General features: G+C 56.6%; 2 protein-coding genes across 2 annotated transcripts; one reads left to right on the top strand and one right to left on the bottom strand.

Moving 5' to 3' along the window:
* Positions 1 to 513: 513 nt before the first annotated feature.
* On the bottom strand, positions 514 to 18,531 carry CRYBA4 (crystallin beta A4). Its single transcript, XM_074972582.1, has 6 exons — positions 18,407 to 18,531; positions 4,277 to 4,327; positions 2,737 to 2,855; positions 2,002 to 2,143; positions 1,018 to 1,160; positions 514 to 661 (listed from the first exon to the last, which is right to left on the bottom strand). The coding sequence occupies exons 1-6, from the start codon at positions 18,497 to 18,499 to the stop codon at positions 514 to 516; spliced, it is 696 nt and encodes a 231-aa protein (XP_074828683.1). The 5' UTR covers positions 18,500 to 18,531.
* On the top strand, positions 14,774 to 23,771 carry CRYBB1 (crystallin beta B1). Its single transcript, XM_074972581.1, is given in 5 exon segments — positions 14,774 to 14,959; positions 16,699 to 16,817; positions 21,771 to 21,903; positions 22,530 to 22,672; positions 23,555 to 23,771. Coding segments are annotated over 5 exon segments (762 nt in total). The 3' UTR covers positions 23,736 to 23,771.
* The last annotated feature ends 376 nt before the right edge of the window (positions 23,772 to 24,147 follow it).

Below are 24,147 nucleotides of genomic sequence, written 5' to 3'. Positions count from 1 at the left end.
GGCTGCCTAGGACTGGGGAAGATCCCAGAGCTAGGCCTGCCCCTGCTCTCGGGGGGACTGCGTTCTGCCTTGGGGTGCCTTGGGCCAGGGCAATACACTGTGTTGACTAGCTGGCCAGCTCTGCAGCCTTGCCCACCAGCCGCCAGCCCTCCAGGCCTGTGTGCGTGCGGCTCTGGGCTGCCTGTGTTAACGAGTCCCCAGGGGACACGCTGCTCCCTGGCCAACATGTCCGGTAGCTGGAGCAAGGGACAAAGAGCCAGTCGGGCTGCCCCACTGCAGTGACATTCTCCTGACATTGTCGATCCTGACACCGGGAGGGTCTCCCTGGGCTAACGCCCTGGTTGTAATAAGCTGGACTTAGCGGCCCTGGCTGGTTAGACAAGTGTACCTTTATTGAGCTTTGCTCTGAGCACAGCTGAGTGGGCCCTGAGCCAGGGGGCCCAGCAGAAGGCAGGTAGGGGTAAGACGCGGAGGGGCAGAAGGGGGTGGCAGCGGCCTGGCGGTTGGCAGCGCTCACTGCTGGATCCTCCGAATGGACTGAACCTGGGAGGTCTGCACGTGGGAGCCCCACTCCCGGAAGTGCTTGTATTCGCCCGCGTGACGGTCGCACTCCAGGATGTACTGGAAGCCCCGGTACCCAGGGAACTGGGAGCAGACCCAGCTGTGGAAGAAGCACAGGAGAAGCCATCGCCTTGGAGCCAGACCCAACCCCAGGGGAGCAGGGCGGGTGTCATGCGGACAGAGCGGTCGGGGACCCCACAGACTACAGTGCGTGGGGGGGTCTGAACTCCTGGGGCCCTGGGCCCTCGGGGTCCTACCGATTCTCCGCAGCCATAGCATCCCACTCTGGGACCCTGCAGGGGCACTGAGTCCTGGTCTCGGGGCCTGGCAGCTACATGCCAGGGAAGTGCTGCGGCAGTGCTGAGCCGGGTTGGGGGCTGGCACCTTCAGGTGGGTTTGGGGCTCAGCCATATTGCCCCCCCACCCCTGCCCTGCCCAGCCCGGGGAGGTACTCACGCGCCAGAGTGAGCGCGGAAGGAGCTCACCGCGCTGCTCCCCCAGCCCATGGCTGGCAGCGAAGGGTAGTCGTCGCTCAGCTCCCCTTTCCGCCCCAGGAAGTTCTCCCACTCGAAGACCGTCATCTTGCTGTCCCGGTGATTCTGCAGCGAGGGGACAGAGAGATTGCAGGTGGGCTGGGGACACCTCCTGATGCCCATGCTGGGCCTGCCCCCTCCACGGGGCCACTCTGCCCCAGTGCAGCTCCCCACCCAGGAGGGCTGCTCCTGCTTCACCCAGCGGACGAAACAGCAGAAGCGGGCCCCTGCCGCTGGGAGCCGGGGCGCAGAGCAACTCAAAGGGCACCCACAAAGGCCTCAGGGAGCTTGGGGGTGGGCAGAAGCCCAGGAATGCCAGGCCGCTCTCTGCGGCTTCGCTGCAGGGGTCTCGGGCGCACACGGGGTGACTCTCACCCGGCACTGGGGGAGGCGGGTGACTCTCACAACACCGCCTCTCTCCAGGCTGGGACCTGGTCACTGGAGTGAGATGAGCATCAGCACACGCTGCCCTGCTCCCGCCGGGCATCCCAAAGAAGGGCCGGACCTGAGCTCTACCTTTGTGTCCCTTCCCGGGTCAGTCCCGTGCAGCGCCCCTCACAGACATGGAGATGGAACCAGCCTGCTGCGTGCTAACGCACACGTCCCTACAGCCCGGGGCTGGGGCTGGGGCTGCGCCAGCCTCGCCCCCATGGGCCGGGTGCAGCGGGGACCCTGGCTGCCCGGCTCCGTGTGCCAAGGCCCAGGCCATGAGAGCACTGACTGGCGTCCTCAGGGGGAGCACCGGCCGCGCTGCTTCCCCTTGCAGCTGGGCAGGGCTCGTCTGGTCAGCCCGCTGCTCTGCAGGGCCAGCGAGGCCGGGCGGGATGAGTGAGGGAGCGCGGGCAGCTGGGGAGGCCAGAGGGGGGCAATCGGCCAGGCCTGCAGGCAGCTCCCCAGCCCTACTCACAGCACAGGCGATGGGGCGGAAGGAGCTCATCCTCTCCACGTGGTAGGCATGGCTGCCGCTCCAGGCCTCCCAGCGAGGGTACTCACCTCGCTCCAGAACGAACTGCTGCCCCTGGAAGCCCACGTGCTCAAAGCCTGCCCACCTGTGGGGAAAGCCAGAGCCCGGGTATCCAGGGAGATCAGAGGCCATGAGTGCTCAGGCGACTGCATTAGCTCGGGGCCGCGGCAACAGGCTGTGGCATACCTGCCAGCGACCTCAACTGGGATGAGCTGTCCAGCTCTGCATCCATGCCCACCGCCTCTGTGCTGGGTCCCAGGGCCCTGCTGGTCATTTCCCAGCCCTGCCCCCTGCTAGCCTGTGCGGGAGATGGGGCTCATCACTGGCAGCCTGGCACATGGCAGGTTAGCGCCCTGGCTGAAGTGAAGGTGCATGCATGTGCCCGCCCCGGGAGAGCTCCGAGGGGCTGGGCTGCTGCTCTCTGTGGCCGGTGGGGTTGGGTGGCTGGGGCTGGCAGCCCCTTGGGATGTGTTTACACCACTCCGGGAAGCAGAATGATTTCTCGGGGCAAAACACCAAGCGTTTTCAGGGACCAAATGTAATGGAAATCCCCGGTTTCCCAGGATGCCCTGCGGCACGAACAGCCCCCCGGGACGCAGCATTCTCCAGGGAGCAATGGGGTGGCAGTTTGGGAGCGGCTGCGACGGGGGAGCAGGGTAGGGCCATCCCAGGACTCACGCGCCACTCTCAATCTTTAAGGAGCGGACCGTCTGGAAGCCGCACTCCCTCACGTCATAGCACTCGGCGGTGAACTCCTTCTTCCGGCCCTGGAAGAATGCCTCATCCCACACCACCATCTGGGGGAGGACAGCCGGGGTCAGGGGGCTGCTCTGGCATCATGGAGCGACGCTCCCTGGCTCCCGGAGGGCACCGGGGGCATCCCACAGCCCGGGGGCAGCTTGCACATTGGAGCAGCATGGGGCTGACATCCCCTTAGGCCCCACACCACGGTCCTCCCGCTGAAGCTCAGCCCCAGGCCAGGCAAAGTGCAGTGGGAGAGCGAGCAATGGGTTGTGCTGGGCAAGGGTCCAGCTGTGACCTGCCTTTAGCCAGGACCCCGCAAGCCGGGGCGTGGTTTCTACGTCCAGCCAGGCTCCCTGCCCCTGTGTTTGGCCTCAGCCCCAGGGCGGGGGGGCGCGCTGCATGAGAGCAGGGAAGGGGTTAACTCCGCTGGTGCATGAAGGGCTTGGCTGGGTCTGGGCCAGGCAGGGGGATCACACCTTGGGCCAGACTCTGTGAGAGACGGGGCCGGGGGCGAGTCAGGTGCTCCAGGGAGAGGGGAGGGCTGGGCTGGGCCTCCACTCCTGCCCCATCTCTGGTGCCTGCCTGCAGTGAGCCATGGCCTGGCAGACAGAGGCACTGAGCGCCTGCCACTCCCAGGGAATGGGACTCGCGCCTGTGCCCTCTCAGCGGCGGGAAGGGCACTGCCCTCGGCTCGCTGCCTTCCTGTGGCACTGCTGAGCCTGGCTCGCAGGCCCTGCCCCAGCCTGTCGAGCTGGGGGACTCTGCGTCGCTGGGAATTATCCCCACTTTGCAGTCAGCAGCCGCAGCAAAGGAGCCGCTACCCTCGCCCGATGCTCTGTGCCGGAGCCCACGCCGGCTGCGTCCAGCAGAGGGCAGCAGTGCCCGGGCCCGAGCTGGGCCCCCCTCAGCCGGAGCGGGGTGCAGGGAGCCCGGCTCTGCACGCACAGAGCTTGGCTGCAGCAAACGGGCGGCGTAACACGCCCTCAGACTGAACCCCACTGCCCCTCCAGAGCCCCTGGAGCAGCTGGGCTGCTCCGCCAGCCCCCACTGCCCACTATCCCCTGTCCTACCGAGCTGGGACGGGCCTGGTGCCCAGGGCTCCGAGACAGCAGCTACAGGGGCAGACAGGCTGTGCCGGGCAAGGGGTGATTTCTGTCCCTCTGCAAGAGCCTTCAGCAGCCTGGGGCCTGGAGAGACCCCTCCTCGCCACACTCTCCCAGGCTTAGCAGTAGCAGGGGGATGAAGCGGGGTGTCAGACCAGACGCACCCTGTCCCTTCCCACCCCACCTAGCTGTGTCTGAGACGTGCCCTGCGCACCGGCTCGCCATGGGACTGGCCTTGTGGGGGGCTTTCAGCTTTACCATGCAAAGAGCCCAGCGAGCGGGTCCTGTTGCCCAGGTGTCAGCACGGGTCCTAATGCCAAACCAGCTCACGGCAATGCTCCCCCCCAAGACCCCACCTCGCCCGAGCATACCTTCCAGAGGCCAGAAAACTTAGTGCAGTGTTGGCTCATTATGGCTCTGTCCTGGGGAGGAAACGAGAAGACCAGATCATTATAATCTGCTCCATGCAAATCTGTGTTGTTGGCAATGGACCGCAGGCTGAGAAACCCTCCCCAGGGGACTGGGCTGGAGGGGCGAGGTCACCCCACTGAGCTGGTGCCTCCCTTTGCCATTGCTAACCCCTCCTCTAGCCCTTCCTACCAGCAGCCCCCGCCATCTGGGTCTGAGCCAGTGCCACAGCCCCGTGGCCAGCTTATGCCTGGATCACACTCCCCATGGGGACACGGAGAGCAGCAGGAGGCCCCAGCCTAAGGTACGGTGCTGCAGCTGGGGCCGGGCACCCTAGGGATACCCCATCACTCCCATGCTTTGCAGACACTGGTGTTTTCATAGGCGAGGGAAGGGCTCACCTGGAAGGCACATGGGTGAGATGGGGGGCTGGGATCCCCCTGCTCGGGTGGGACACAGACACGAAGCACAGATGCCTCATCCCGGTCACGTGACCCCAGTGCCTGCATCTCAGATGCAGCCCAGCCCTCAGGGAGTTAACGCTCAGGCCTGCCCAGTGCTTGGCACCAGAGCCTCTTGTTAGGCCTGACACTAGTTAGGGTTTGCTGCAGCCTACAGAACAGTTGTGTGTGTCGGCTCCCTCCGGATCACTCGCCGTCCTGGCAGCTGCTAGCAGAGCAGGGGAGCGGTGGGACCGTAAGTGCCCGGGGCGGCTGGCTCTTTGCAGCCAGCCCCGTCAAGCCCAGACTTCGCCCCTCTCTGCGAGGATTCGGGACCTCGCCGAGGATGCTTCCTGCAGTGGCAGCCCCAGAGGGAGGTTTTACAGTGACGACCCCCTGCAGGGAGCCACTGGACTCGAATAGGAGAGCAAGCAGCGCAGCTCCTAGCTGGCGCTGGGGCAGCGTCGATCGTCCACAAAGCCCAGCCACGCCGGCCAGCTGCTGTTGGTGCATTTTCACCACGTGCCAGGGCAGTCTGAGCTCAGACACTAGCCAGCCTCAGGGCTCTGACCTGCTGCTGCATGCAGCTCAGGACACAGCGGAGAGCACTAACCCCACAATGGCAGTGAGCAAGCTGCCGCAGCTGGGAACTCGGAGCCTTCTCTGCCACCTCTTCTGTCACCGCTGGCTCCGCTCCGAGACCCCCTGCGTCAGCGTCTGGTGCGTCCTGCAGGGTGCCGGGGCGGAGCCGTGTGAGCAGCAGCGGGCCAAGGGCAGGGCTTCCATCAGCATCGCTAGATGCTGCCGCCCTGTGCCCAACTTCGACCTGACCCTCAGGGCCAGCAGGTTCCTCTGGCCGGACGCCCTGCTCCAGGACAGAGTCCTTGGGCCCTGTCAGCAAACTGCTGCTCCTGCCCAGTCGGACAGTCCTGCTCAGCCTCCCTGGAGAATCCCCGTCCCTTTGGGTGCCCACGCGCCCTTCCAGCTCCAAGTCAAAGAGCATCTTGCAGCGAACGCTGGCCAATGGAGGCTGCTCCCTGCACTTACCTGGTGAGGAGCGGCTGGACTCCCGGGGAGGTGACCTGGCCAGCAGTGGCTCTGGCTGGGTTTTTATAACCTCCAGATAGAGACAGGCAGAGCATTACAGAACCCCCTTGCTCAGCACTTGGCGGGGAGGGACCTGGGGCAGAACAAAGCCTCTTCTGCAGAGCAGCTAATGCACGCACAGCCAGCAGTGCCAAGCTCCCTGCTCAGCCAGACCCCCAGTGCAGCGGAGACTGCCCTGGGCTCATCCCCGAGGGAGTCACCCTCCTTCCAGATGGCAAACAGCAGCTCTGCCTTGAGCTGCCTTCCTGGAGAACTGCCTCTGGCCCCGCTCACCCTTCGGTGCCTGCTTTGCTGCCCCATCCAACGCGGGAGAGCATCTCTCCGATGGGGCTGCCAGCCAGTGCCAGCAGCCACCCCTGGCTGAGTCCGTGGGTGGGCGAGTGGGGGCGGGCAGCTGTGAGCGAGACCCTGAGCATGTCTCTAGCACCCTGCCCAGCACTCGCTGGGCCTGGGCTCTTGCTCTGAAACGTCTTCTGGGTGACAGGACTGGCAGCGCGGGCCCGCACACGCTGGCGGAGAGGTGCCTGGCTCCCTACGCTTGTACTGGTCTCCCTCGGGGTCTGCCTCAGTGGGGATCGCTGAGCAGGGTGGGGCTGCAGGCCTAGAGGTCCAGGCTAAGGAGGTGGTGAAGCCATGGGGCTTGCCCTGGAGGAAGAGGCAGACCCCAGGAGGTCTGCCCCATTGACAGTGGCCTCTCAGAGGCTGTTCCAAATCTGGGGCTGCGGCACTGGCCCTGTGGAGCCGTGACTCTGTCCTCAGCCCTGGGTGGTGCAGCACAGCAGGAGGTGGGGAAGGGATCATAACTCCTGAGTCAGGCCAGGGGGGTCTGACCCTCCCCCTACCAGAACCACCACACAGTGGGTGTGGTGAGCCCGCTCGGCCCAGAAGAGGCCCGTGGCTATGTCCTCCTAGCCCCGGGAGAGCAGGTACCGGGAGGCAGCCCCAGCAGCACGCAGCGGAGGGCCAGAGCCCGAGGCTGCTGCTCGTTCTGCATGTGCAGCTGTGGCCCCGGCTTTACAGCAGCTGTTCCCACGACGCTCGGGGGGGCACTTGCAGGGAGCATGGTGCCATGGAATGGGTGTGACCTGCCTGACTCCTGGCTGTGCCCCACCACACTATCATGTGCATTGGTACCCCCGGGAGTGAGGCTAGCCGCCCCTCAGCGGGGAGGTGACGCACATACCCATGAGGGCTGCATTCACACAGCCTGGCTGTGGTGCAGCCGGGGCCATGGGAGAGGATGGGAAGGGAAAGCATGGTTACAGGAACAAGTAAATCAGGTGGATGCACATTGTGGGTCAACTTGGGATGGGAGCAGCTGGTTTGCTCAGCAGGGGCCTTGTGTACTGCTCCCCTTTGTGCTCCATCAGGATGGCGGGTGGGTCTGGCTCGCAGGGCCTGGGGCAAGTCCTTCTTCAGGTTTGGATTGTGTGGGGTTCAAACAAGTGCCGATATTTAACTCAAGCCTCAGGTTAAGCTGTGCTGTATGTAGCATTGTAACGGTGGGCCTTTCTTTTCAGTGCACCAGCGCTCCCTCCTGGTGAGGGTAGAGCTGAGCTGAGATAAGCAGCGAGATTTGAAACACAAGGTCACTTGCTAGGCGAACTCGAGAGCCATGAACAGAAGCAGCTAACAGGAGCATTTCAAAGGGAGGTTGGAGAGGGAGCGGTCTTTCTTCTAGGTCCAACTCTACGTGTGGTATCAAGATGGCCAGCGAAGGATCAGTAGAGGTGAGCTGCATCAGATGTGCCATGTTCTCTTTCCTGCCTGAAGCCAGCAGGAACTTCCGGTGTATGAAGTGCGTGTTGATGGCTGTGCTGGAAGAAAACATCCTTGGAATTGCTAAACCATATACATGACAATTTCCTAGCTCAAAATGTGTTCCATCTAACACTGAGGAATTCTATATTAGTCTGTGTCTTGACACATAAAGAGGAACTGATCACAGAACTAAAAGTTAGTGGTTGCTTAGGTGCAAATAATCATGACTTAATTACATTTGTGATGTGCAAACAGAATAAAGTCCAAACCAGTAATGTATGTATTTGGGGCTTTAAAGGAGCCACGTTCACAAAGCTGAAAACTATTATGCGTCAAATCAGTTGGGAGAGAGAATTTAAACAGAAAAATATAACTGATAGTTGGGAACTGTATAAGAACATTTTACTAGATGCCCAAAAAGCCACAATCCCACAGTTAAGAAAGAAGATCACACTGATCCAAAAAGCAGCCTAGTTTAGAGGAGGAGTGAAAGCAGCTCTAGAAAATATAGAAACAACATATAACAAATGGAAAAAGGGAAAGTTGATAGGAAAGAATATAAAGTAGATGTTAGAAAATGTAGAAAATCTTTAAGGGAAGCTAAAGAAGACAAGTAAAAATCAGTGGCCAGCAAGTTAAGGACAATGAGAAGGTTTTCAGTATATTAGGAACAAAAAGAATCCTAAAATAATATTGGTCCATTACTAATTGGAAATGGTAGAATTGTCAATAATAATGCAGAAAAGGCTGAAGTGTTCAATACCTATTTTTGCGCCTTATTTGGGAAAAAGTCAGATGATGTAATCATACCATATGATGATTAAATACTTTCCATTCCAACAGTAAGCAAGAAGAATGTTAAGCAGAAGCTATTAACGTTAGACATTTTAAAATCAGCAGGTCCAGATAACTTGCATCCAAGAGTTTTTAAAGAGCTGGCTAAGGAGCTCTCTGGACCATTAATGTTGCTTTTTCATAAGTCTTGGAACACGAGGGAAGTTCCAGAAGACTAGAAGAAAGCTAATGTTGTGACAATATTTAAAAAGGGTAAATGAAATGATGCAGGTAGTCATAGGCTGCCAGCCTGACATAGATCCTGAGCAAAAGAATGGAACATCTGATAAAGGAGTTGAGTAATAAAGAATTAAAGGAGAGTAGTATAATTAATGCCAGGTGTGAAGAATATGGGAGATTTCTGCATTATTTTAATTAAATAATGTGTGTGACTCCATTTACCTGTTTAATCTTGTGCTGCTTGTTAGTGAAAGGGGTTAACTTCTTTCCAAAGTCACTCACTGGAAGTGGGGAATAGGTGATCAGTGGACTGATGAGTGTGTCACATAGCCATGTCTGGGCTGGAGGAGTGGACTATCAAGACTCATAGCCATTTGAAAAGCTCTAACTGAGCAGTACAATGGCTGTGCTAAAGAAGGTGACCAAACCAAGAAAACTGGTTCTGCCAAAAGAAAAGGAGTACTAGTGGCACCTTAGAGACTAACCAATTTATTTGAGCACAAGCTTTCGTGAGCTACAGCTCACTTCATCGGATGCATTCAGTGGAAAATACAGTGAGGAGATTTATATACACACAGAACATGAAAAAATGGGTGTTATCATACACACTGTAAGGAGAGTGATCAGTTAAAGTGAGCTATTACCAGCAGGAGAGCGGGGATGGAGGAGAAAACCTTTTGTAGTGATAATCAAGGTGGGCCATTTCCAGCAGTTAACAGGAACTTCCGAGGAGCAGTGGGGGGGGTGGTGGAATAAACATGGGGAAATAGTTTTACTTTGTGTAATGACCCTTCCACTCCCAGTCTCTATTCAAGCCTAAATTAATTGTATCCAGTTTGCAAATTAATTCCAATTCAGCAGTCTCTCGCTGGAGTCTGTTTTTGAAGTCTTTTTGTTTTAATATTGCGACCTTTAGGTCTGAGATCGAGTGACCAGAGAGATTGAAGTGTTCTCCGACTGGTTTATGAATGTTATAATTCTTGACATCTGATTTGTGTCCATTTATTCTTTTACATAGAGACTGTCCAGTTTGACCAATGTACATGGCAGAGGGGCATTGCTGGCACATGATGGCATATATCACATTGGTAGATGTGCAGGTGAACGAGCCTCTGATAATGTGGCTGATGTGATTAGTCCCTATGATGGTGTCCCCGAATAGATATGTGGACACAGTTGGCAACGGGCTTTGTTGCAAGGATAGGTTCCTGGGTTAGTGGTTCTGTTGTGTGGTGTGTGGTTGCTGGTGAGTATTTGCTTCAGGTTGGGGGGCTGTCTGTAGGCAAGGACTGGCCTGTCTCCCAAGATTTGTGAGAGCGATGGGTCGTCCCTCAGGATAGGTTGTAGATCCTTGATGATGCGTTGGAGAGGTTTTAGTTGGGGGCTGAAGGTGACGGCTAGTGGCGTTCTGTTATTTTCTTTGTTGGGCCTGTCCTGTAGTAGGTGACTTCTGGGTACTCTTCTGGCTCTGTCAATTTGTTTCTTCACTTCAGCAGGTGGGTATTGTAGTTGTAAGAACGCTTGATAGAGATCTTGTAAGTGTTTGTCTCTGTCTGAGGGGTTGGAGCAAATGCGGTTGTATCGTAGAGCTTGGCTGTAGACGATGGATCGTGTGGTGTGGTCTGGATGAAAGCTGGAGGCATGTAGGCAGGAATAGCGGTCAGTAGGTTTCCAGTATAGGGTGGTGTTTATGTGACCATCGCTTATGAGCACCGTAGTGTCCAGGAAGTGGATCTCTTGTGTGGACTGGTCCAGGCTGAGGTTGATGTTGGGATGGAAATTGTTGAAATCATTTTCTTCCCCCCCACCCCTGCTCTCCTGCTGGTAATAGCTCATCTTAAGTGATCACTCTCCTTACAGTGTGTATGATAACACCCATTTTTTCATGTTCTGTGTGTATATAAATCTCCTCACTGTATTTTCCACTGCATGCATCCGATGAAGTGAGCTGTAGCTCACGAAAGCTTATGCTCAGATAAATTGGTTAGTCTCTAAGGTGCCATAAGTACTCCTTTTCTTTTTGCGAATACAGACTAACACGGCTGCTACTCTGAAACCTGGTTCTGCCAAGTGAGCTAGTAACCAGGCAACAGGTCACCTGGTGTGGGACTTTGATCACCTTTGATTGGGGTCTGGATGTTACAAAAGGAAAGGCTATTTGGGAGAGCGGAAGGATGCTGACTGCAGGGGTCAGAGAGAGACTCTAAGACTGGAAGAGAAGCCATGAGCTATGAGGGGCTCACTAGACGACTCTGACCAAATCCCCCAAACCACTCAGGAATAGTGAGGAAATTGAGACAAGGAAGGGCATGTAGGTGTGTCATTCTCTGGATCTGTGTATCTCTTCTGCAAAGGGAAAGAAAAGGGTGATTGTGTTGGAAATATTTGTAAAGCCTTTGTCTGTTCGCTTCAGCTATCACATGTCCCTGAGGCGGTGAACGGTGTGACCCAGGGTGCCACAGGGCTGGAGCTCTGGAAAGGGAGATGTGCATGCAGCTGGGGTGTCTGAGGGAGATGGTCCTAATCTCAGAGGCTACGCAGGTGGACTGCAGGCTCTCAGTACTCAGAAGGGGGTGCTGGAAGGAGGATCTGCACCCGAGAGCGTGCCTGGAGACCCAGAGGCAGAGGCCAGGCCTGGGCCCTGGAAGCTGAGAGCACACGAATCCATTGTGGTGGTGGCAAGGATCTGACACCATTCATCATGAAAGAGCTCTTGTCAAACTAACAGGACATCTTCTTTTGATGAGATCATAAACTGAGCAGGGGGCTTGGGTGCTCACGTGGCCTGGGGAGGAGGACGCAGGGAGGTGGGAGCAGGGGTCTGGAGGGCTGAGAAGGGCTGGTGGGTCCCCAAAAGAGACAAAATGTTGTCGATGGGTTGCCTTAGCAAAAGGCTTGAGAACCACTGATCGAGCAGATAAAGGTCTCACATGAGTCAGTGTCGGAAGCTGAAGCTAGATAAATTCAACTGCAAATTTTGAACCATGAGGAAAATTAACCCTTGCAACAGCTCCTCAGAGGGTTCTCCATCACTGGCCATTTTTAAATCAAGGGATCAGATGTTCTTCTGATAGATCTGCTCTAGTTCAACCACAGCTAGTGGATGTGAACCAGGAATTAATTCAGGCAAGTTCTATGGCCTGTGTTATACAGGAGGCCAAACTAGATGATTATGAAGGGGTCGTCTGGCTTTCTGAAATGGCCTTTAATGTGGAAAAGGCCCACAGGCCTGGCCCAAGCACTCGTGACCAGGAATCAGGCCGAGAAGGTGCTTTCAGTACTAGCAGGAGAAAGGAAATTTCCAGCATGACAAAGGGGTCGATTGCTCAGCAGGTGGTGATGGACAGACCCTTGTCACTGACACCCAGGTATGGACTGGTCCTGTAGAACAGGGCCCCAGCAGACATTGCCTGGGCTGAAAGGATCGTGTTGTCTGGTTATGAGGGAGGAAGGACAGCCTAGTGGATAGATCTCTGAACTCAGGACCCCTACGTTTGATTTCTTTCTCAGCGACAGGCTTCCTGTGTGATCTTGGACAGGCCAGATAGTCTCCCTGGGCCTCCATTCCCATCGGTATCTTAGGGATAACAGCCCTGCCCTGGCGCACAGGGTGTGGGGAGGGTAATATCGCTCGATGCTGTGAGGGGCTCGAGTACTACAGTGACTGGAGGGCGTAAGTACCCCGTTCTCCCAGTTGGACCTTGGCCGCAGCCTGCGAGGCCATGGATAGAGAGGAAAGCAAACAAAGGCTGGGCTGTCAGGATTTGTCCAGCTGGAGCAGTCCCGGGGCTGGTGTGGTGGTGGGAGTGGAGCCCCGGCCCACCTGTTCAGTGAGAGAGAGGCACAGGCTGAGCCTGCAGAGGGGTGCAATGTGCCCCCCAGGAGGGGGTTTCAGGGCCTCTCCCCAACCCATCAGTGCCCCATATCCAATTGTCCCTCCCCATGGGAGGCCCCTGGCTCCCACACAGAGGCCCGTGGCCCAGCATGTGCGAAGTCCAGCCTGGCTATTGCATTGTGAAGGTGGCAGGGAGGGGTTTGTGGGAGGGCTGGTTACTGGAGGGGTGATGGGCAATGGGGGGTGCATCCCCAAGCACACCAAGCAGGGGCTGGGAGAGCCCTAGGAGGTTCCTTAGGGGAGTGGCTGACTCACAGGCTGCCCCAGGCCCCACACCGCCCACTCTCTGACCATCCCCGAATGAGGTTAGCAAGGGGGCTGGAGGATTCCTGCAGGGCCATCAGCCCTAGATTGGCCCAGCCAGGGTCCTCCTGCTCCAGGCCCACCTGCGCATCTGCCCTGCAATGGAGCTGTGGGCATTTGGGCCCTGGAGCAGCCCGGGCCTGGGAGGGAGGGCAGCAGGCCCTGGGGACCCATGCCTCTCAGAGGAGCCCAGAGCAGCAGGCCAGGCTTTTAGGGGGCCTGGGAGGAGGCAGAGGTATGGGGTCTGGGTTTGGGCACAGCTCTGCATGTGCCCTGGCTGGGTGTCTGCACTCCCAGCAGCCAGGCTCCATGCGGGATGGGAAAGCAGCCCTGTCAGGCCTTTCTGTTGTGCCCCAGGCTCACAATGGAAAGTGCTGGGTTCAGCGGCTGTGCATGGGGCCTGACAGAGGTTTCCAGCTCATTGACCACATTGCAAGATGTGATGACTGCGAGCATCAGGGCAGACACTGATGAGCTCGCACTTCCATTGTGCGCTGGCCCGGGGCTCTGTCCTTGCCAGGCTATAAAGTGGGGGCTTCACTGGACCGCAAAACACATTCCCGCTCATTCCACCAAGAAGCAGCAGCTGCCCAGGTAAGAAGACAAAGTACCCTGGGCAAACAGCTGGCAGGGCAGAGGGCCTGGCCCAGGGCGCAGGGACAGACCTTGGCCAAGGGACGGCAGGGCAGAGAGCCCACCCCGGAGCAGGGACAGACTATGGCAAAGGGCTGGCAGGGCAGAGGGCCTGACCCAGGGAGCAGGGACAGACCCTGGCCAAGGGACGGCAGGGCAGAGAGCCCACCCCGGAGCAGGGACAGACTATGGCAAAGGGCTGGCAGGGCAGAATGCCTGGCCCAGGGAGCAGGGACAGACCCTGACCAAAGGACAGCAGGGCCAGTTTCTCAGTGAGACAGAGGGATTGAGAGTGGTATCACATCTTCGCTGAGCAGCTGTGGCACGGGCCCACGCTCACACCCCCATGCCTGCAGACTCCAGGATCTCTAAACGAGACAGGAGTTGCGTGTGGAGACTGATGGGGGAGAAAGGGTGGCAGAGCTGTCTGACTAGTCAGGTGGGAACAGAGGAGGGAGCAGGTGTCTCCAGGTCCTGGACACATCTGGGCAGATGTGCACTTTGCCAGGTGTTCCCAGCACGTGCTGGAGAGGGTCAGTGGAGGCAGACGTGCCCCCTCCCCTTGCTGTGACTACTAGAGCAGGGGCTATGGGTCGTAGGGCATGGTGCCCTTGGCCATGTCATGGCGTGCCCCATTGGCGAGGTGCCAGGAGCTGTGCCCCATTCTCCCCACAAATCCACCATGGGCCACGCTCCATCTGTGCAGCACACTCACAATTCCCAGACAGGTTGTGGCGGCTATTGGAAATTCAACTGCAATTAGCTCCCTATGTCCTTGGGATCTTTCTGCTCTCTGACTGGCTGCCCCTAACGATTAGGTTCCGGATTCCTGGGTTGTCTTTGTGCTGAGCATTTGCCCTGCCCCAGCACACCCTTCAGACTGCATTCCCACAAGCGCTGGCCCCTGGCAGGAGACCCCCGCTCCGGGCTATGTGCAGACAGTGACCCCAAAGGGGCCTGGGCAGAGCATGGGAATCCGTTATCTCAGCACCCACCCAGCTCCAGTTATTCCCTGCCAGCCAACTGCAAAGCAGCAAACGGTTAAGAGGGGCAAGGAGGCAGTGTGGGCCTGGGGTTGCATAGCTGCCAGCGCAAGGCACCCACCCCGCCCCTGAGGGCAGGGGGGCTGAGGCAGTCAAAGGGGATGACAGCAATCCATTGGGTGTGAAGGACCATTGCTGGCTCTCTGGGCTAGCTGCAAGCTGACTGTGCAGTGGACAGAGCAGCCCAAGCGAGGAGAGAACAACCCTCTGCTGGGGCCTCGGGCTGGGGGGTGTTTTTGTGACATACGCACTAACCTGCAAATGATGTCTCCCTTCAGTGCCTCTCTTTGACCTGAGCTGACCACAGCAATGTCGGAGACCATGAGAACTGCTGCTGCCAGCCAGGCTGCTGATGACAAGGAACAGGGAGCCCTGGCCCCAGCCCCATCTCCAGACCACACTCCTGCTTCGAACACTAAGGCTGAGCAGCCTTCCAGGAAAGCTTTCAGGGTAAGCCCCCTGGCATGACCAGCCCATGGTCAGTGCGGTGGGGCAGGTACAAGACAGCCTCTGGCCCCAGGCAGTAGGGAAGCATCTCAGCAGCAAGGTGCCATGGACGGCTGGGGAATGTGTCAGGCTAAAGAGCAAGGTCTTCGCTCTGGAGCATCAGGCCTGGGCCCCAGTTGCCCAGGCCTCTGGACCCCACTAGGACAGGACTTCTCCTCGCAGGGGGCAGTGCAGTTCCCCTGAGCAGGCCCTGGCAAGCGGGCTCTCTGCACTGCCCCTTGCCTTGCATTTGCAGCCAAATCCTCCTCAGAGCAGCCCATAAACGATTACGTGGATTCCCACCAGGCCTTCTGTGAAGCACCAAATCCCAGCAAATAGGTGTCCAGAACACCCACAGAGGAGCGGCCGTGTGGGAATCACAGAAGTTAGAGAAGGGGAGAAGCCATGAGTTCCCTCCTTCTCTGTCCCAGGGGCAGAGGCAGAATCAGCCCATCCAGCCTGTCTTGTAGTGCTTTTGCCATCTCTCCCTAGAGGCTGAATAGTGGCCTGCATAGGGAATGGTTCCGGGTGCTCTGCCCCAAGTCGTGGTCTTGGGGTCTGATGCTTCACACCACTCTCTCCTGCTCCTGCTGCTAGAAAAATACAAGGCAGGGGTTTAGGAGCAGGGCAGAAGCTCTCAAGCTGGTGCTGGAGGCTGTGAGCTGCAGCTGCTCTTCCCCAGCTCCAGAAGGGGCTGGCTGGTGTCTAAACCACCTGGCACTCTGGCCCTAGGATCCTTTCCTGGAAGGGCCGATGGCAGTGGTGTGCTCTGAAAGAACCTGAGCTGTGCTGACTCCGTGGGAGGAATGGGGAGGAAAGCCGTCCTTGCCGGTCCACTCCCGCCACCTCCAGAAAGCAAAGGCCACAGCTTTAGATGCAGCTTCTGATTCTGCAGTTGCAAAATCCACGCTGTGAAAGTGAGGGACCCTGCAGAATTGCCCGTTTCCCTGGCCTGGGTGTGTCATTGCGTAGCTCAGCCCCAGTCCCCACTCTGTGGCTGTGCCATGCACCCCCCTTCAGGGGCATTAACACAGGGACACGCCGTGTTTCAGGTGCAAAGCTAGAGTCTGGTTTGAGGCCATTTGCAAACTGGCTGCCAGCCTGGCACAAAGAGCAGGGAGCTCTAACTGGGAGCTAACTGGGAGCCTGTCACAGAACTACTGGAGCCCGGTCCCGGGGCATCGGGTCAGAGTGAGCTGGGGTGGGATGGGGCTTCCTAACTGAGACTCACTGGAAGTCCCACCACATCTCTTCAGGTCCCTGAAATATCACAGGGTTAAGCTGAACGGTTGTAAGTAGTCAGGGAAAAAAACAGAAGCCATAGCCCACCCTGCGGCAAGAGAGAGCAATTCAAAACAGGACTGACACGATAGAAAATCCGAAAGCCTCTAACAGCTGCCGAATGTTGCAGACACCGTGCTGCTGAGCTTCTCGGGGCCGACCCGAGGGAGCGTAGTTAGGTAGTGGTGGCTTGCGCTTGCTCCAGGGGCTCAGTGCACAAGCTCCATCCAGGTAGAACATGCGGGCCGTGCTGCAGCTGTTCCCGTATGTCCTGGCATTCGGCTGACGCCGGGGGGAGCTGACGCTGATGGCCACGCAGCAGCTGTGGGAGAGCCAGCCAGAGACCGCTACCTGCCGCTAACCCCCAGTGGGCGGCTATTTCTCTTGCCAGTTCTGAGCCCTTTTCCTCTGGCTCCCTGCAGATCGTCATCTTTGAGCAGGAGAATTTCCAGGGCAGGAAGATGGAGTTCACAAATGAGTGCCTGAACCTAGGCGACCGTGGGTTCGACCGGGTGCGCAGCGTCATTGTCAGCACTGGACCGTAAGTGAGGCAGCCAGGGCAGGAGACACAAGAGAGGCTCTCAGAGGGGTCGGGCCGGCAGCGTTAATGGCAGGGTTCAAAAGGCAGCCACTGTGCTAGGAGGCACAGCTAAGTGCTCATAGCCCTGCCGCTGACTTCCATTCACGGGTGTAAAGAGTCTACGCAGTGTTATCGTCCACTGTTGGGAACTGAGCACCTGGGATCTTTGGAGTCAGACTGTATCCACTGCATCAAGCCACATTTAACATTGCCACAACCTGCCATTATAATTAACCTCTTAAATACAACACTATGCAGTTCCTGGAGCCAGATCAGGTAGCACAAGCCAAGGCAGGGCAGGACTTGGAGGCCAAGACTGTCAGAAGTGGCTGGTGATTTAGGATGCCCGGCCTGAGACACCTTCCTAGGCCTGACTTTCAGAGGGTGGATACTCAGCGCTTCCTGAAAAATCAGTCCCCCTGAAGGTGCCACCCAAAATGGAGGCTATTCAGCTTTTTCGGAAGTCAGATTTGCCCTAGTCTGTAGCAGTGGAACTGGGGGGCGTGTGGGTGTGTGCACATGCATGTGCTGGGGTGTATTTTGCAGCTGCAAATCCTGGCTGTTCGCTCTGTGCTTTCATATAGTGAAAACGAGTGCTCCCCCAAGGAATCTTTTTTTTAAAAATACATTTGAACCAGGAAATAATGTAGGAGGCAGACCCTGGACTTGGGGGCTTTCAGACACGTCTGTGTGTGTCTATAATCCAAACAGCTCTTGTGCAAAGAAATGAAGGTGTGCAGGGTCATCCCTGGGGAATGGAGTCCCTGATGGGCTCAGAGTTGTCTGGAGTGAGTCTCGGTCAGAAAAGGACAAAAAATGTACCCTGCAGAAAAGGGAAATGGTCCCTTCTACACAGAGAACTGTGCAACTCACCAGAGGTTGAAAGAAGCTATTCCAGAGAAAGGGGCAAGCATGCGGCACAGACCCCCATGGCTTTACTACCATCCATTGTATTTTAGAGGGACAGTCATAGAATCATAGAATCAGAGAATATCAGGGTTGGAAGGGACCTCAGGAGGTCATCTAGTTCAACCCCCTGCTCAAAGCAGGACCAATCCCCAACTAAATCATCCCAGCCAGGGCTTTGTCAAGCCTGACCTTAAAAATATCTAAGGAAGGAGATTCCACCACCTCCCTAGTCACGTCCCTCTGCCAAAGGTTAACCAAGACTGCAGACTGCCTCTGCCCAGTGGCATTAGGTGGTGCTTAACTTGGGGGATTTAGGCATTCAGCACCACAGAGCCTTCCCTGGTGGCAGTTTTACAGCAGCACTAGTTGTCACCTGAAATGTGAGGAGTTAGGAGGGGACATTACTATGTCATCATTTTTGTTATTAATACTGCATTACCCTTTAGTATCCCTGTGAACTCCAAGAGTATTATGAAGCTGGGTCAAGGCAAACCGCTAAGTGCCCACCAGGGAATGGTTTGGATTGATTCCTGCAAGTGACCTTGAGGGACAGCCTGAACAGGAAAGGTTGAGTTCCCTGGAGGCGCATCTAGCTCGCGGTGACCCAGCACCTTTCTCATTTGGTAGCAGGTTACACTCACCAGGCAGGGGGAACTGATGGCACCAGATGAAATGCAGGGGAGATCCAGGCATGGAACTGCTCCATCGCTGTGTCCTGGAGCTCTGCATGGCATGTGCTGGCCCTCTCATCCTCTCTCCCAACAGGGAACTGGCCCCCTGGCCACGGGGACCAGATCTTCCTGCAAGCTCAGAGGGTGCCAGAAGTGTGGGATAACATTTCTGGGGCGAGAAGCACTGAGCCAGTAGAGAGTGGTGGTGCCAGGCTGTGCAGAGATGGTGAATTTAGCTGCCACATTGGCAGACATTAAAGCTGGCATCTTAAAGAGAGATTTGAATGTGGAGTGGCCTTTGTCTATGATTCCTAATGACTAAGAAAAGGGAGTCCAACTGGTTGTCTGAGAAGCTATTAGGTTCCATTTGTAAAACAAAGAGCACTGGCAGCAAAAAGAAAGCAAGGGGAACATTGCCATCAGGCGCTGGTACCGTGGGAAGATTAGCCATAAAATGAAAGAACGCCCCGTAAATGTAGGGCAAGCCAAGGCAAAACTACCCAAGTTCTTGGAATAGCTGCTCACCCAGCCTGTAAGAGAGGCAACACCAAGCTAGTGTGGGCGTGCAAGGGGAAGGCCTCAGGGCAGCCCCACATGTTATGTTAAAAGCAGCAGTGAAGGAAGGATGAATAGGTGGAAGTCACGGGAATTGCAGTAACCTCTCGGTGAACGCCAGTCGCTAACTCTACAGATGGTTGATCTTGCTATTAAAGGAGCATAGGGATTTCAGCTGACACAGACTGTGATCACCCCAAGCAATGCCACTGGAAGGGTGTTTTGGTTTCAGTGAGGCAGTCTGGGATGTACAATATTGTACAGAGGAAGAGGAGACCCCAATAGGAGACAAGAGGCATTAGGAGTCAGTTTTTAACTGACACTGGCATGACCTTTGATTTGCGTACTTTGATTGACAGATGTAACACACATGATGAATTTATCCCTCCTCTGAAGATGTGAAGTGCTGTGTCAATGCTCAGTGTCGTTATTGTTGTACTGGACAAGAAAGGGAAGAAGCATTAAGATTAAGCTGTAACCTGAAAACCATGGACATTTTGGAGGTTACAAAACTCTAAGCTAAAGCAGGATTATGACTAGGCAGGATGCAAATCAGAGGTGGAAAAGTGGGTGCAGAGTATGTGGTGCTTGTTTTGGAAAGGCAGGAGAACCCTGAACACCAGTATTTCATGAGAACAGCAAAGGAATGCATCACTGCCGATGTGCTTGGCATTTGCTTCAGACATGGCCTTAGGAACTACAGACCTGACCTGCAGAGACTAGAGCCCACAGCCATATTGAGCAACGCAAAGCAGATTAGTGTACCAGTGAAGCTGGCCCAGTATCTGTTTGGTTGTCATGAATGACTCGAGATTCAGCCAGTATAAAAGCAACAGTCTGTAATGATGCCTGACGCTGTATTAAGCCTGCTCTTTATCAGCTCCCTGGAGCCACAGAACTCCCAGTGCCCCAGCACGACCCAACCCAGTGATTTCACCAGCTCCCAGGACCTGACCTGCACGAGTGCGCTCACCATTGCTGCCACTGGTGCTAGTGCGGCTGGGGGAAACTTGAGGAGACATGTTGAGCTGACATGGCCTCGGGATGGAGATGGCTACATCAGCTATGGACTGTGGCCAGCATCTCCCAGGTCTTTTGATGGAGTTCTGAGGAGCAGTTAATGAACGGACCGAAGTGTTGCAGCAGCTGTTATGTCTGGGCAGGAGCTGAGCAGCTCAGCAGATCTTCTGTAGGGGGCTTGTGGGGAGCAGGAGGAACCGGGGTGGTGGGAGCTGTGTGCTGTGCTAGGGAAGCTGTGGATAGCTCCTCAGGTAAAATGAAGAGAAAGTGAAACGCAATGGTGAAAGCCAAGATCCAGGAGAGTCAGCTGAGGAGGTACAGCCGGGCCCTGTGTATCACTGACCGATGGAGACAAAGTGCTTTCCAGACTCCAGTTAGATCCAGGAGAGTCAGCTGAGGAGGTACCAAGAGCACTTTCAATTGCAACCTGCATCCCTGGGAAAGTGAAATGCAATGGTGAAAGCCAAGCGGCCGGCCTGATCATGCACCATCCACCGTGGGGATGGAGCTGTCCAAGTGTGTGGGCCTCAGGAAGCAGACTGCACAGTGACAGCTTAAATGGTCCTTCCCAGCTTGCGAGGGGGGAATCAGCCTGGAAGGAAGACCCCCAAATAGAACTGGGTGGGAATAAAGCAGAGCTAGGAAGGGTAAGATGGGACGTGCGGGGGAGCCGTAAGAAAGGTGAAAATGGAGCTGTTTGCAATTCAGCCCCCAAATCCATAGATGGGTGCCTGCGTACGAGCACTGTGAGCCTAGAGCCTTGGGATCACGAAATGTAGACGGCCAGTGGCAGCAACAGCCCTGGGCTGTTTCATGTTATTCAAAATGTGTTATGTCAGCGGAACAGGCCAGGAGCTGCTGTGTCCTGGCATCCAGACACGTGCCTGGTCTGATGGCCACTGGGGCAGTAAATCACACAAGGCAGCCAGGATTACACAGCCCCTAGACTAGTGGTTCTCAGCCGTGGTCCACTGCTTGTTCCGGGAAAGCCCCTGGCGCGCCGGGCCGGTTTGTTTACCTGCCGCGTCCGCAGGTTCGGCCGATCGCGGCTCCCACTGGCCACAGTTCACCGCTCCAGGCCAATGAGGGCTGCGGGAAGGGCGGCCAGCACATCCCTCGGCCCGTGCCGCTTCCCGCAGCTCCCATTGGCCTGGAGCGGCGAACCGCGGCCAGTGGGAACCACTGCCCTAGACACTTGGCCTCCCGTGCGGGACAGTGCAGGAGGGAGGGTGGGTAGAGACACTTGGGTAATTTATCAGCTCGCAATATGCTGATACTTCCTGCTGACTGACGTGGGCTGAGTTCCACCCTCCTGGGCCCGCAGAAGCAACGGGCTGCTGACATCATGGAAGAGAGGCTGTAAAGTCCGTGCCTGTAACAAAGGCTAGAGAAGTGCCACCATGGGCACCACCCCTGGCAGCGGGCCCTGCGGCAGTCCCTCCCAGTTCTATCGCAGCGTGCTGCATGTCTCTGGCACCCTGGACATCCCACTGGGTGCATGGCTAGTTCTTGATTATTTTGACACCTGTGTGAGCATGTCCTTTAGGCACGCAGGCAAGAGAAGAGATGGAGGCAGGGAAGCGGGAAGATTAGGAATTCCCAGGCGAGCTCAGCTGCTGGCTGGCGATCGAGTATGAACCCAGGCCCCACTGCAGGAGACGAGACAGCACCATAGTTATTTCTAACCTGTCTCTTGCGTGTAGCTCTGGGCCTGCCCTCTGCTGCCTTCCTCATGTTCTTCCCCCACCCCTCTCCCCAGCTGGGTGGCCTTTGAGCAGTCCAACCTGCGCGGAGAGATGTTCATCTTGGAGCAGGGTGAGTATCCTCGCTGGGATACCTGGTCCAGCAGCTACAGGAGCGACTGCTTCAGGTCCATGCGTCCCATCAAGATGGTAAGAGAGACTCTGGAACTGGAGTCCAACTGGGCTGCTTTCAGGAGTGCAAAGAAAACATGCATGGGCTCTGGAGATGCCCTGTGGGGGTGGCTGGGTTCTCATGCTGGTGAACGGGACCCCCTATCACAGCTGTGCCCCACAGCTGTCGGGGATAACGGCTCTGCCACTAGGAGGAAAGCTTAGCCTGTGCAACCCAGCAGCCCACCTCCTGGAGGTGCACAGCCTTGAAACGCACCTGGGCCAGTGAACCGTGCTGCAGGGCCGGGGTGGGGGAGGACTGCTCCTCGGCCCCTGTGGGTGATCAGCTGGCACCTGCGGCCAAACTGGCCTCTAGCAGTGCTCCCCACAGCTCCCCTCCCCAGGGTGGATAGCCGTGCCCACCCGTCCTGCTCCGCTTTGGAGCAAGGAGGCTCCCCTTCCCATGACAAACCCCTGCGTGTTGGGCTTTGGACCATGTAAGTCATTTCTATGGCTGCTGCCTGGCTGCTAGTCCAGCTGCCCCATGCTGGGCTCTGAGCCCCCGTGGTTACGTCTGGGGTCAGAAGGGCTTGAGGCCACTGGTGTTTTGGCAAGTGAGCATGGATCAGCCTGGTGAGCTGGTTCTACCCTGCTGTCTTCCCCAGGTGGCTGATGGCTATAAAATCTCCCTCTTTGAATCTGCTGACTTCAAGGGCAACAAGATGGAAATCCAGGAAGATGACGTGCCCAGCCTCTGGGTTCACGGCTTCTGTGACCGGGTGGGAAGTGTGAAAGTGTCCAGTGGAACGTAAGCAGACACACTCCCCCTCTGCCCCACACCTTATTGCCCCCCGCAGGCCCCAGGAGCGTGGCATGGGGGATCCACATCCAGTCTCCCAGCCTCTGTTTGCTCATTGCATGTTAGAACCAACAGAAGAATCCTTTGAGGGGTTTCCCTGCTGCCAGGAAGGGCCAGTGACTCCCACTGGGCCCCCGGAAGGCTGGCCTCTCCTCTTAGCTCTGGGGAAATCCCTGTACAGTCTGGAAAGGGATGTGGTGCCAAGAGCAGGCCTATACTCTCCCACAACCACCGGGAAGGCCAGGTGGGCAACTGGTTCCAGAGTCAATAAGCATTCGCAATCCTGCACGGGGCGGGACCCTCAGTGCCAGGCCATGCTGAATGCAGGGCTTTCTGACCGCATAGCCCTGTCCGGGCACAGCTGAGCCAGGAGAGCAGAGGAGGCTGCTCAGGGCAGGGTGCACCGGGCACCCCTGCCCTGCATTACTGACAGCATGACAGCCACGGTTCTCCTGCCTAGGAACAGGAGTGAGGCGTGTGAGGGGATCCTCTAGCAGAGGACAGTGCCCTCACATGGGCAGCGCAGGGCACTAGACTGTCACACAAGTGCGAGCAAAGCCCACTGGTGGGTGAAAATTCATATGTTCGAATGCTTCATGTGAAACACGTACCACATGTGGCCTTTGCTCACGCTGGCTCCACAGCCTGGCGCTCCATGATGCCCACCATGCAAGGGCCAGGGGGCTAAGGCCCTGATATTTTGTGGCAATAGACCTACACCTGATGTCTTCTTATTTAAACACTGGCCCACTGATCCAGCTGAGCCCCAGCACCCGTGTGGCCTGTAATATCCTACATCTCTGAGATGCTTTATTTTGGCTTTCCCTAAAGCTGGGCTGGATACCAGTATCCTGGCTACCGAGGCTACCAGTATCTCTTTGAGAAAGGAGACTTCAGACACTGGAATGAATGGTCTGCCTTCCAGCCCCAGGTCCAGTCTATCCGTCGCATCAGGGACATGCAGTGGGATCAGAAAGGCTGCTTCACCGCCCCTTACACTCCTTCGAACTGAGCATGCTCCCTGCTAGCTAACAATCCTGGGCCACGTAGCACCTCGACACCCCTGCTACTTTTTGTGAACAGCCCCCATCTCTCCTCTCTCTCGCATCCCCTTTCTCGGCACTTTCCTTGTATATTGCACATTTATTGGCTGTCCTGTACATTGTGATGCAAAATAAATCAATACAAAAAATCAGACAACTACTGCAGCCTCGGAGCCTGTTCTGCACTGGATTGTTGTCGGGGCACTTCCTAGCCCCTCTAACTTTCTCACCCTGTTTAAACTGCTCAATGCTGTGAGCTTCAGTGCTGGACGTTTGGGGAGGGAGGCGGTGGTTCTGCAGACGGTTGGGGTTTGAGGGTGGGGTTTGCTCTGTGCTGTGGGGAAAAGATGTGGACAAATTGGAAAAAGTCCAGAGAAGAGC

The sequence above is a fragment of the Natator depressus genome, chromosome 15 (assembly GCF_965152275.1).
Source record: "Natator depressus isolate rNatDep1 chromosome 15, rNatDep2.hap1, whole genome shotgun sequence".
Taxonomy (NCBI): domain Eukaryota; kingdom Metazoa; phylum Chordata; order Testudines; family Cheloniidae; genus Natator; species Natator depressus.
This window is presented reverse-complemented; position numbering and strand designations above follow the sequence as displayed.

Bases quoted from the DNA above. Each gene is read 5' to 3' on its own strand.
- CRYBA4 (XM_074972582.1), bottom strand. From the start codon at position 18,499: ATGCCATGCAGAGCTCCAGGACACAGCGATGGAGCAGTTCCATGCCTG. The intron at 2,144-2,736 runs GTGAGTCCTGGG...CTTTCCCCACAG, and splicing joins TTAAAGATTGAGAGTGGCGC to GTGGGCAGGCTTTGAGCACG. The intron at 1,161-2,001 runs GTGAGTAGGGCT...CCCTCGCTGCAG, and splicing joins TCCGCCCCATCGCCTGTGCT to AATCACCGGGACAGCAAGAT.